At 43.2% G+C, this 12,941-nt stretch overlaps 1 protein-coding gene across 5 annotated transcripts in view; it reads right to left on the bottom strand.

The window, feature by feature from the left end:
- GLI3 (GLI family zinc finger 3) overlaps nucleotides 1-12,941 on the bottom strand; it is a 209,470-nt gene that overhangs the window by 63,450 nt on the left and 133,079 nt on the right. For all 5 annotated transcript variants that reach the window (XM_065665709.1, XM_065665708.1, XM_065665710.1 and 2 more), the window contains 2 exons: nucleotides 9,623-9,828; nucleotides 4,599-4,745 (listed from right to left, as the gene is read on the bottom strand). In XM_065665709.1, coding sequence (XP_065521781.1) covers nucleotides 4,599-4,745; nucleotides 9,623-9,828 — 353 coding nt within the window. The remainder of the gene's footprint in view (nucleotides 1-4,598; nucleotides 4,746-9,622; nucleotides 9,829-12,941) is intronic.

Genomic DNA, 12,941 nt, shown 5'->3' with positions numbered 1-12,941 from the left:
CCTGACATTCTCATCAAATACAGAAGGTGAGCTGAGTGACCTTGCTAGGATTCACTCATAGTTTAATTCTCTATTTACTGTTTAAAAATAACCCATTTGCATAATAGTGCTGCACATTTTTTTGTCTTTACCGCTGAAATAAACCCTAATTGAAAAGTTGCTGCTATAATGAATCTCAAATGTGTGATCTCAGTTTTAAAAACCAAACACAAACCAAAGAGCACATCTCAAATATATTGTAGCTAAAGCTGGTGACAGCAAATATCCTTATTAGAGATAGTGTTTAGGTACCTTTTATGAATGGGCTGAAGTTGTGGGCTAAAGTCAAAACATAAGAAGTGATAATGCTCTTGGGATGCGAAAGCTGTAATTCTATGTAGATTACAGCAACACAATCTCTACTAACACATGAAGGTCCTTTGTGCAAATGCCATTAGTTGCATGAGCACTGCAATGTTTCTGTTTTTCTTCAGTTTTCTGGCATACACCTGGGTATTGATCTTCCTATAGACTGAACAGACTCATTCATTCAAGCCTGCATCCAAATACGTGGTTTGGTTCTGCTATTTGTATGCATTCAGAAACTCTTTCCCACCAGGAATCAAAACCACTGAAAGGATGACGTATCCCTGCAGACAGGGGTTGGACTAGATGACCTTTCAAGGTCCCTTCCAACCCAAACTATTATATGATTCTATCATACTTTTACTTCAACGAAGTCATGTCCATTCATACAAGATACGGATTTGTTCTTGCAACTGGAACACTACCCAAACCATGTACAACTTCTGAAAGATCTTATTAACATGCATCAAATGCATTAGCAGTGTACCTCATCTCTCCCTATTCCTCTCGAAATCCACATCAGGAAGTATCATATTCATAAGCTTTCAAGAACTGAAGCCTGCACATTAATTTCTGGTTTAAGTCCAGACTACTTGTGTGGGTTTATCATGTTTCTGAAGCGGGCTCAAGGTATGTCACATTACTGTAAAATCACTGTGCACACTACTAGCGCAGTGAGACTGAAAACAAACTGAATTAGAAAATCCTTCACTATCAAGGTAACAGACTAAAACTACTTTCTCTGCCCAGTTCCACAAATATTTGTCTTGCCTGATTCTCATAAAAATTGTTGGTCAGTCAACTACTTCCCACTCCCAGGCATGTGTTCTGCAGGTGTAGCTACCTATATTCCCATGTATTCCAGAGGTGAACCTCCCAACTCCCACACTCCTTGAGATCAGCAGCTATGGCATGCAGCCAACAGCAAGGGAAGAAGAAAGTAACATGCTAACAAAGGTTTTAAAAAGCTGTGGGACAACAAGGTGGTCTAATGCTATTGTATTGCGTTGTACTACCAAGCAAGAGTCAACAGTCACCACCATTTCTCACCATCTTTTATTTCCCTTTGTTATGATTTAAGCCCAGCTCACTCATTCCCCCCACACACACACACACTACCGGAGGGATGGGGAGGAGAATCGAAAGGATGTAAATCCCACAGGCTGAGATAAGAATTACCAATAATAATAATTATAATTATAATAATAATAATGGGAACAACAAGGGGAGAGAATATAAAACTAAAAGGGGAAAAGGAAAAGAAACCAAGAAACACAAGTGACGCACAATACAATTGCTCACCACCTGCCAATACCCAGCCCAACCCGACCAGCGATCTGGATGCTGCGGTGTGGAATACCCCTTTGGCTGGTTTGGGTCAGGTGTGCTGTCTCTGCTTCCTCCCAGTCACTGCTGAACTCGCCTGGTTTCATCAAAGTTCATACTTTGCTGGGGTGATGATCGAAAGGAAGTCAGGGTCAGTCGATGGTGTCCTGAGGACAGTCCTGCTGCTGCTGCTGGCTTTCCCATGACTTTATTCTCTGCTGATGATCATTACAGTACGTATCTTCTTTTCAAAGCCCAGAGTGGTGGTGAGGGGCATCTAGCTAATGGGCTATAGAAGTGTTACAAAGCAGACAACAGTATATAATAGAGCTAATTGGCTGCTTTCCCCCAAAATTAAATCCCCTTGAGGTACATATCAGACTCTCTCATCTTCCCACATTACCCACCAAGGGCATCCAGGTCCTTGAGCGAAAGCAAACCCATGACTGGGTTTGCCTTTACCTGAAGCAGGAATACCCCAGACTACCTTCACCAGCAATTTCTTTATGTGCACCACAGGAACTTCACCTCTGCATTGCCAGTTGTTCTGCTTCCATTGCTGCAACCACCCCCACAGGGCATTTGCCACCATCCATGAGTCAGTGTAGAGATAAAGTACTGGCCACTGGTCAGCAATGTCCAGGGCCAGCTGGATGGCTTTTACCTCTGCAAACTGACTTGATTCACCCTCTCCTTCAGCAGTTTCTGCAACTTGTCACTGGGGACTCCATATGGCTGCCTTCCATCTCCGATGCTTTCCCACAATATGGCAGGACCCACCAGTAAACAAGGCACACTGCTTTTCACTTTCTGACAGTTTGTTATATGGTGGGGCCTCTTCAGCACGCATCACCTCCTCCTCTGGTGACATTCCAAAATCTTTGCCCTCTGGCCAGTCCATGATGACTTCTAGAATGCCTGGATGACTGGGATTTCCTGTTTGGGCTCGTTGTGTAATTAGTGCAGCCCATTTACTCCATGCAGCATTGGTTGCATGATGTGTAGAGGAGACCCTGCCTTTGAACATCCAGCCCAGCACGGGCAACCGGGATGCCAGGAGGAGCTGTACTTCAGTGCCAATCACCTCTGAAGCAGCTCGAACCCCTTCGCAGGCTGCCAGTATCTATTTCTCAGTCCTGGCCTCAGATCCTTTGTATCCCCGACTCCAAAAGCCGAGGGGTCAACCTCGAGTTTCCCCTGGAGCTTTCTGCCAAAGGCTCCAGGTAGGACCATTCTCCCCAGCTGCGGTGTACAGTACATTTTTTACATCTGGCCTGGTCCGGACTAGTCCAAGGGCTACTGCATGAACTATCTCACGTTTAATTTGCTCAAAGGCTTGTTGCTGCTCAGGGCCCCATTTAAAATCATTCTTCTTCTTGGTCATGTGATAGAGAGGGCTTACAATCGAACTGTAATTTGGGATGTGCATTCTCCAGAACCCCACAGCACCCGAGAAAGCTTGTGTTTCTCTCTTATTAGTTGCTGGAGACATTGCTGTTACCTTGTTGATCACATCTGTAGGGACCTGCCGTTTTATTCCCCAAAATTCAATCTCCTGTGCAGGTCCCTTCACCTTACTGTTTTATGGCAAAACCAGCCTCCAGAAGGATTTGGATTCTTCGCTTTCTCAAAAACTTCTTCCAGTGTATCACGCCCCAAAAAAGGAATCCTTGTCCCTTTGTATTGCTAGGCTACGCTGCAGTGGCTATTCATAGGCACGATCCCGCTACTGACTAGCATGGGAGCTTTGACCAGCTCAGTCTCTGACCTGGGCCTGTTCACACCTCCTTAAACCTTCAACCTCCACATCAATATGGCTCCCCGGGGCTCCCCATATTGATGCCAGCCCTAGAGCAGGCTCAAGCGATCTGGCGGGCTCAGCCTCCAGAGTAGCTGGGACCACAGGCGTGCATCACCACTCTTCTCAGAAGCTTTGGCCACAGAGAATAATACTGGAGGTTATCATTTATGCTCCACCACATCAGTGGAAGGCAACCCACTGGCATCTGCTGAAAGGCTGAACTGCAGATGCTCAGAGAACAGATGGAACAGCACCCATGGACTGCAAAGTATCCCATGGAGAACCATAACCTCAGAGAGGAGAACAAAAACTGGTTTTTGCAGTCAGTTAAGGCTCAAGAAATTGATGCCAAAACAGTAACAGATTTGGAAAAAGCTTTCTCAGAAGCACTGGCCACAGAGAAAAGGAACTGTTACAGCTGAACCCAGGACACCCTTGTTGGAAGGAATGGAGTACATACCCAAAAGCATGTAAGCATCTTACAACTAGAGGGGCGTGCTCTGCATAATCCCTTCTGGCTCATCAAAAGCAGCAGCACTGAGCAGTTTGGAATGGAGTGCTCTCTTTTCCTCCTTCTCCAGAGAAAGGGGGACAGATTAGAGGTTTGAAAGATTTTCATGTAAAGAAGGCACTTAATATTAGGGAAAAATACAGCAGAATCCTTGAGAATTCAGCAAACTGCTTCACCTTGGAAGTGTTCTCGAAGTCTATGATACAAAACTTGCAAGCACGGCTACTGCTATGTAAGAAGGAGGGGAGCATGCTCTCCTAATGGAAACACAGATGTAAACCTTCTATTAACAGAGAGCTCATCAGGGAAATACTCACCCTAACGATGAAAGTGAGTTACTGATTGTGAACAGAAAAGGACATTTTCAAAAGCACTCCAGCCCTGCTGGAAATAAAATTTATAACCTGTTTTCTGGAGCAGTCCAGTTCCTCTCCCTGTTTTCAAAGTTTGCTTTCAGACTTGACATAACCCTTGTATCCTTGGCAATCGATGCTTCGGCCCTCCATCCTCATTACTCTGACTCCCACTTCTCCATCTGCATGGAGGCCTTTTGGGTCAGGCCAGGAACAACCCACGTGGTTCCCTTTGTAGGACTGTCTAGAAAACATCACTTACTATCCATGGCGTGAAGATATTCCATATGAAGAGCACCGGCTCCTGCAGTGGCAGCTGAAGGAATGATGTCTGCGTACGGGCTGCGCTGGCCTGCCAACAGAGCCATCTGATGGTAATATTCAGCTGGGCTGACGCCAGCGTGTGGAGCTAAAAACACAACATAAAAAGCACCGTTAATGACGTAAGATAAACGAGAAGGAAAGTTTTATCACACTGCTGGCTATTAAAACAGCTTGTTTATTTTTTAATGTAATGCAACATCTGCAGTGTGCCACCACCGGTCAATATATTTCAGCCACTGAGACTGCAAAGACACCATTCAAAAAACAGCAAGGCATAAAATATTAATGAGCTTGGTGATCTCATATTTTTATATTTATTATTAAGTGACTTAAAAAGTGACAGGCTGACAGCAATGGAAACCAGCATGATTTATGTAGTGACACAAAAAGGCAGGAGAACCTTCCTAGAGTTCTATTCCCATTTACCTCATCCCTGGCCCAAAGGACTCTGTCTCTAAGGCAACAACGGGCTTGAACTTCCATAAGCACTGAAATTTCTGGAGTCTCTGCTTAGAGGACCAGAAGATTTTTCGCTCACAGTGCCACTTTGTGTATAAGTTGAGGAGAAAACAAGGACAAAGCATGTCTTTAGGACAAATACTACTTGTCCATGAATAACATAGGAGCAGTTTTTTGGGAGGACAGACTAAAGTCAATGAATGTGGGCATCCCATCCTTCAAAGTTCATATATGAAGAGTGCTTGACAAAAGCATGTTTGCAGAGTCAAACAGAGTCTGCAAACATGACCAGATAGGCTCTAAATCCCGTAATTGAGATGATGAGCAATGCAGTCCTCTGATACCGACTTATATTAGCCTTTCTCTCCTTTAAGAATAATATGTGAGCATTCTGTTCCCCTGTAGTTTCCAAGCATGCACTAACTAAGGGACAACTCTGCACAAACACAGATACCCACAAAATTTTAGTATCACCCCATCTCGGCAGGCTTCAAATGCTACAGTAAAGAGAGGGTCATTTCATGAGGTGAGCAGCCCTCCCCTCTGCTCTCTGCTTGTTCCACTTGCAAAACAGTTCAGATTTCCTTATGCTTTGCTCACCAGAAGTTGGTAAGTAAGTTTGCCTAAACCACTTCAAGTGCCTTAGGTTAATGGACTACACCCCAACAGATTATTTCTGTATTCTTTTATGTTATTTAATGAGATTTCTCTTTGATCCCAGGAACTGATTCTTGAATGGAAACAAAATTTCAAGCTGAATTTCTCTGAGCTACCAACTTAACCTCAATATCGTCATTACACAGTATTATTAAAAAAGGTAACTCATGTTAAGGTGACAGAATCGAAGCCTAAATGCAAACATGAGAAGCAAAGAATCAATACTGACATGCAAAGGAGGTAAACATGGCACTGGAGTCTGGAGAAAAGTTTATTCAGCAACAGGTTTCTTAAGTGCACAATAATCTGCCTTTATTTTTACCAAAGAAAATGGCAGAATGCGCTTTTGATGTTACAAGGTTAAACATAACCAATTTCAGGAAAGGTTCAGAAAAATAAAAGCACATCAAAAAGGAATGGGAATGGCTTAAAAAATGAGCTGAGATAAATTAAAGGCTGTTGGCATTTTTTCCACATTACAAATGGATCTCTCAATTAAATATAATCTACTTCAGCCACCACCACTTTCTGTGAAAGGGCAAAAAAAATATTCAGACCGAATTTTAAGAGAGGAGTAACTCACACTGAGTCACTGATGCTAAAAGTTTTATTACAGTAGGTAACCATCGTATCTTTCCAGACACACTGAAAATGCTTCCTGAGCTTTCTGACCTCAGTGTCTGGGTTAACTAACAATAACACTGGCTGCAAACTTTAAAATGAACTGCTGCAGAAAACGCAGCGAGCACATAATTGCATTACTAAGTGTTCCATATGCTGAGAAATGCTCCGGTCCTCTTTAAAGATCATTCCTTACTACCTTCTTCAAACATAAAAAATTAGCCTACTAAATGATGTATTGCATGAAGGGTAAATGAAGGGTAAACGGGAAGGCCCGCAGCCCTGAATTTTTCTCCTGCTTATTCCTGGGTAGCTTCAGCTTTGCCCCTGCTCTTCTTTACAAAAGGGAGGCATTTGCTTCTGCACTGCAGGTGCTGCTGAGCTTCGTTTGAGCACTCTACTCTACATGTACCAACAACGAAATCCTTACCCCTGCCCCATCCCTTTGCGTTACTCGGATGAATCTCCTGCCCCACCGACTCTGCTGGGTAAGGTGAAGTGATGAGACAGAAGACACTCTACCATTAGTGCTGCTGAGGCAGTCATTAATTACAGCTGGCAAGACTTGTAGTGAACATGAAACTGCTCTTCGTTATGTTCCAGATTGTTTTGGCTCCTGGCCATCTCCAGATCTGTGAGTCGACAGACTAAACCCAATAGTACACTGACCTAATTATCTGACTGGCCTAAAGCAGTCAGGGTAGCAAGAGAAATCTTGCTATGAATTTCAGAAGAACAATAACAACTTCCAAGTCTTCACAGTGTGCCTTCACCCCTTTAAATCACAGGGGGATTTATTTGCATTCTCATAGTGCCCAAGCCCTATCTTGGATTATCTGATCCCAGGAACGTACACCTGATAAAAGCATTTAAGTGCACACCTGATGGATCACACAACAAACTATGGATTCCAGAGAACAAATTCATCAGCTTTTCAATGAGCATGTCATTTTACTAAAACATCTCTGATGCCTCAGTGAAGTTACTGTGTTTTCATGAGGTGCTGCACAACACCTGGGCTGTGGTAAGCGATCAAAGGTGAGCTGTGAGCCTGGAGGAAATGTGCAGTAACATGTATTTATTTAAGACACAAAGAAGCTTAAGCTAATATGCTTAACCTGTATTTATGAAAGGCTAAGACTGTGCGTACAGTCTTTGAACAAACAAAGCTCAAGGGATGAGCATTAAGACGGAGCATACTCAACTGTGGTGTCCACACCCCAGTGTTTTGTGCCATCTGAAAGCCCATGGGTACACAAAACACCTACATGAGGCTGGCAGGTAGGAGGCAGACCTTGGAGGAGAGAACTGCCTTTCCAAGGTGGCAGCGGGAGCTGAGACAACGTATTTCACAGACCTAAACACCAAACATTACTATCATAGTTATGATGGAGCTCCAGATCCAGATGTAACATGTGCACTGCCTGCAACTCACTGGACTATAATGGCAAAACAGCACACCAGGATCACAGACAGATTTCTATAGAGACCTAAATTTAGGTGTCAGAATCTGGAACCAAATTCTATCCTGAGACATCTTAGAGCTTCAGAGAGATTACAACTGGTCTGAGGAATAGGGCAAAGCACCTCTAGAAGGTAGCTGCCCTTCTGGAGCGTGACTTGGGTGCTGGGTCAGATACTCCAGCGCATCTCAGAGCACTACATACCTACAAGTGAATTCAGTGTTGTGTACCTGAGACCAAGAATGTACACAGGTTAATGACACATGATTTTGTGATAGGTGGTTTCTTTCCATCCTTTCTTTGTATGTGCAGCTGGAGCATACCTTAAGCATCAACGGAATTCTGCAGGAATGTGATCTGAAGATTATTAAAGGAAAGATAGTGAAGTGTTCTTCATATCAGCTTTTGTGAAAAGCTCAAATGTACGTCACAAAAATCTTCCCAATTTATGCATTACATATAGCTCTATCATGTTTATCCTATATCATAAGCTCCAAAGCTCCACAAGTCAAAACATGTATTTCTGAGATTCAACTTGTTTCTTCAAAATGTAAGTATATGTATTTTTAATACTTTGGCTAAAATAAAAAGGGTAGAATTACCATGGATTCATACAGCACCCCAAGTGCTGCTAGGAAAAGCCCTATGTGCATGCCATATACCTTGACTGACAATAGGTCATTAAAATTTATTCTCATAAGAATATGTGCCCATAACTAATGGATTAACTGTAAAGGTATATGTTCTTACAAGTGAGGATTAATTAGTTATCCATTTGGATAGGGTGCATGGCTCATTTTTCAAATTCAGCTAAAGGCAGTTTAACTCTGTTTGGTAAGTTTCTGCATACACTGGGAAGATCTTTCCCATAGTTCAAATAATAGTTTCGTTATCTTCACTACATATTTGTTTCCAAGTATGTTGTATTTTAGCTCTTCTCAGCAAATGCTACCATTTTGAAATGTCAAACTGCTTGCTCTAGTATTGAAAACCTTACTGCTAACAGATTGAGCCTTTCTGAAACTCTTCATTGCTCACTTCAGCAAAATTCCCATGTAAATGAATAAGCGTGCCAGAGTAACGACAAGAGTGATCACAGGAGTTCACTTCAACCCAAATAACCTGGAAATAGCCATGGTCACACCAAGACACAAAGCATTGATATTTCAAGTCTACTGCCCACCATTTAAGGTGAAGGGGCCAGTCCTGATCATCAATTCTTCTACAACAGCATCATTTCATTTGGCCATATTGTTGGCTGAAATAATTCCACATCATTCTAACAGAACTGTTAACTAAATATAACAAATCAGTGCATGCTTTACATGATAGAAAAATACTACTTTAGTTAATAAGCCTTTTGCACCTCAAGAATTCTATGGCTATACGCTGATGTAACACTTACGAAGAATCTGGCTCAAATCAGTGCAGATACATCAGATTTCTTTGGAGAACAGAATCACAACCCGGGTCAGCCCCACAAACAAAAGATATCACAAGAGATACACCACCCTCCCAGCTTAAATTTTGAATGAGGCAGGGCTTTTTTGTCTTTTCCTTCTCCCTGAACTTTCAACATTTGTGAGATGTACAAATGAGCCATGATCGGCTGATGAAGTATTGAAACATTTATGACATAATGAATATGTCTGACAAATCTGATGAAGCTGCTTTGAACAAGGCGGGGGGGGGAAATGTTGACAAGATTAATATAACTTAAGTTGCTACAATGACAGAAAACAGGAAGCCTGTCTTAACCCACCGTCTGTTGGGCTGAGCCCACGGGCTGCTGAGATCATGGAGAGGGATGGGCTGCTGTGCAGGGACCTGATGTAGTCCATGTAGGGGTTAATGTAAGGGTGAGGGGTGCTGAAGGGAGACTCTGATGTTGCAGCAGGATTTCGGTGAGGGGAAATTCTAAGGAATGGAAGCTCTGAGTATGTTGGGCTACTTGATAAAGCAGAAGGCCTGGAAGAAAAAAGAAAGAAAAACAAACAAAAGACAGCCACATTATTGATACAATAAAGAAGAACACTGCAAAGGTAACACATTCATTTCTTGAAGAACAAGAACTGGGCTGCACATGGAGTAACTTCCACTAGAGTCAACTGCCTAGAAAGAAAAGAGATAGGAAATGAATTCTTCTCTCTACCCATATTAGCAACACTTCTCTAATGAATTTTAACTTGAGTTTATACTTGGTTTAATCTTTACGTCCATCAAAACTCTTTCCCCATGGAGTCCAGCAGAAATTCACTTTAATTAGTGTGAAATACACACTCTGTATACCACATACTAATTCTTACTTTAACATGGAAAACATGCTGAGATGCTGAACCATTTGTACCTTCAAAACCACATAGCTATCGGCATAAGTTTTGAGAGCTACACTGCACCCACTCCCTTCACTTGCCCACTTACTTCTCCTGGAAGTGGAAGATTGCACATTTATATACAAGTAATTTCAGAAAACCCAAATTTTGTAAGCTATTAAGACAGCCGGGTCCTCTGCAGCATGGGATACCCCTTCCCATGAAAGATGCAGAAAACATGGTGGCAAAGGAAGAAAGACTGATGCATATGTTTGGGTTTAGGATGGCACCAGAGACTGATGCCTTTAACAAGACGCCATTAGTTAACCACCTCATTCTTGAGAAGGCAGAGCTCTGGTGGCTTCTCAGGCTACGTTTGTGAAGCTGTGATGAACCAAGGTTGAAAGCTGAGTTCCCACCTGACAAAAGATAACCTGCTGTAACTCTCCCCATCATCCCACCCTGTCAATAGGACAGTGTCCAGGGTCTGTGTGGAGACCTTACTTTTACAGCATCCTGCCTCCAAAGGTCCTGGAAAAAGTCCGAATTTCATCATCTTTGGCAAAAGACAGTGATTAAGCCTGTCATGCATTTGCTGTAGTCCAACTGGTTGACCTGAACTAAATGCCTTTTTGTCCCTGTTTTTCCAATTAAATTAGCATATATACAGCACAGACACAGGCAGCAGCTGTGAGAGCAGTGAGGGCATCCTGTTCCTTTGATGCTGCTGGCTTACAAAGAATAATGAAACAAGAAATACATGTTTTTTTCTTTAACATACACATACTATGATCAATGGAGATAGCTGTCATCACCTAATAGGCCAACAGGACTTAATCTTACATAGGAGCAGATTCTGCCTTCCCATCAGCTTGGAAATGGTAGCATATGAGTGGGACAAAGATCAAAGTTACACATTCCTAAAGTGACACTGGCTTCACTGTCACAAAATCCATGATGGCTCATAAAATCTGGCGAATAAAGATTTTTCCTGTTGGGATTTTCTCCCTCTTTTCCCTTCTCTATTTGACTTTTGTGTGTTTCTTGCCCTCCTACAGCTTTCTTCAAGGTAAGCCTGTTTAGACTTCCCATATGAAATTAATTCCTAGCTCCAAAGTTAGAGTGTGGCATTCGCTGCGTGCTAGCAGCAGGTACTGGCAGTGCAATCACTCCTTTGGCACCCAAGCAAGTGATCCACAGGGAGACCAGACACCCACTGGTACACCTTCACTGTGTTTAAAATGCAGAGAACCCTGAAACCAGAAGCTATTTTCCAGCACTGTGCAAAACGGGCATCTCCCTTCCTCAGAGCACTTTTTCTCCGCATAGCTGAGAAGCACATTTGTTTTACAGTGGAAACGCAGCTCTGCACTTCTTGGTAGTGTTAAACCCCACCAGCCACAAAGCTGTTTCATGGTTCCCCATCAGGCTGAGTGTGGAAGGCAGAAGGCTTAAAACTCACGGTGATGTGAGAAGCAAATATACCACAGCTGGATATCACGTTACAGAGTGAATTCCCCATCCTGGCAGTGAGGAAAACATGGCAGTACAGCAAACTGAACACCTGGGTAACAAAGAAACTAAGTTTGGATGTCATTTTACAAGTCATGTTTTCTAATGTGATCCCATCTCGGAGTTAGGAACCCAAAGAGCACCTGAAGAGCATGCAGGCAGGCAGGAGCCCTGGCCTTATCCAGTGCATATAGAACAGAAAACCATTTAAAAGCTTTTGCAAGATGGCTCAAAGTCTGTATCAGCCTCAGTGATTCACTCTCCCAGCTGGCAAACAGCCAAGCACTGCCGCAAGAGCAAGATTAAGAGACAGGTTGTCAGCTTCTCCCTCTGGATCCAGTGGGAGCCATTCAAGGACACTAGGACTCAACAGCTTTTCCTCAGCCCAGCCTCTTCCTCTCCCTGCTCCTCTGAGCTCCTCAGTTTTCCAAGGATCCTAGAGGAAGGATGCCAAGCTGCGTAACATCAATCGGCAGCAGGCATATAAGCTGTATTCAGAGGCAAAAATAAGGAGTCATCAGATGCCACATAAAATGCCCAGCTCTGGACTCTAGTGTTTACCAATCTCTCTCCAGCATCTGATCTTAACATGCTGCTTACTTCTCCCCTCAATTCCAGTCTGTACTTTTCTCGTTTCTCTGTTTCCGGACCCTCCTTGCCCTACAGTTCAGTTTTCCCTCCTGCCTCCATCTGCTCCCAGTCCCACTGTGTAAGCCCTCCTGATTTACTCCAATAAACATCACATATTCCTCCCTTCACTTCCCTCCACAATTAAACTTCACTATGAACATCTTCCAAAAGCGTTAACTCCCTCTAGCAAGCTAGACCATGACTTTTAGAAAGGGTGCACCCAAACACACTTACTACCAGCTGTTGCTTTGCAACCTCTTTGTGTACCAACGAAGAATGACTTTTGTCCCATAAACAACAAACAGCAGAGCCCAGAAGCAGCCCTTCAGTGACAAGCAACTCAAATCTCCAGATGAGAGTAGCAACCCACTCCCATCATTTTTACTTCACATGCACTGTGTCCCTACCCATAACAAATGGTGTTCTGCCTTGGGTCTGAGGCTGCTTTGTGGGATGCAATGAGGCTTCAGCACAAGAAGAAGGACATTTTCAGTGATGCTGCTTGAGACTTTATGCCTTATCTGTAAACCATGAGAAGGCAGGGGTTTTCCTGTTCCATGACGAACTCAGAGCACTAACGCTTCCTTCAGAGAGAGGGGCGAAGTGGATGCATGTTCTTTTCTGAAT

This window comes from Lathamus discolor, chromosome 2 (assembly GCF_037157495.1).
Source record: "Lathamus discolor isolate bLatDis1 chromosome 2, bLatDis1.hap1, whole genome shotgun sequence".
Taxonomy (NCBI): Eukaryota; Metazoa; Chordata; class Aves; order Psittaciformes; family Psittacidae; genus Lathamus; species Lathamus discolor.
This window is presented reverse-complemented; position numbering and strand designations above follow the sequence as displayed.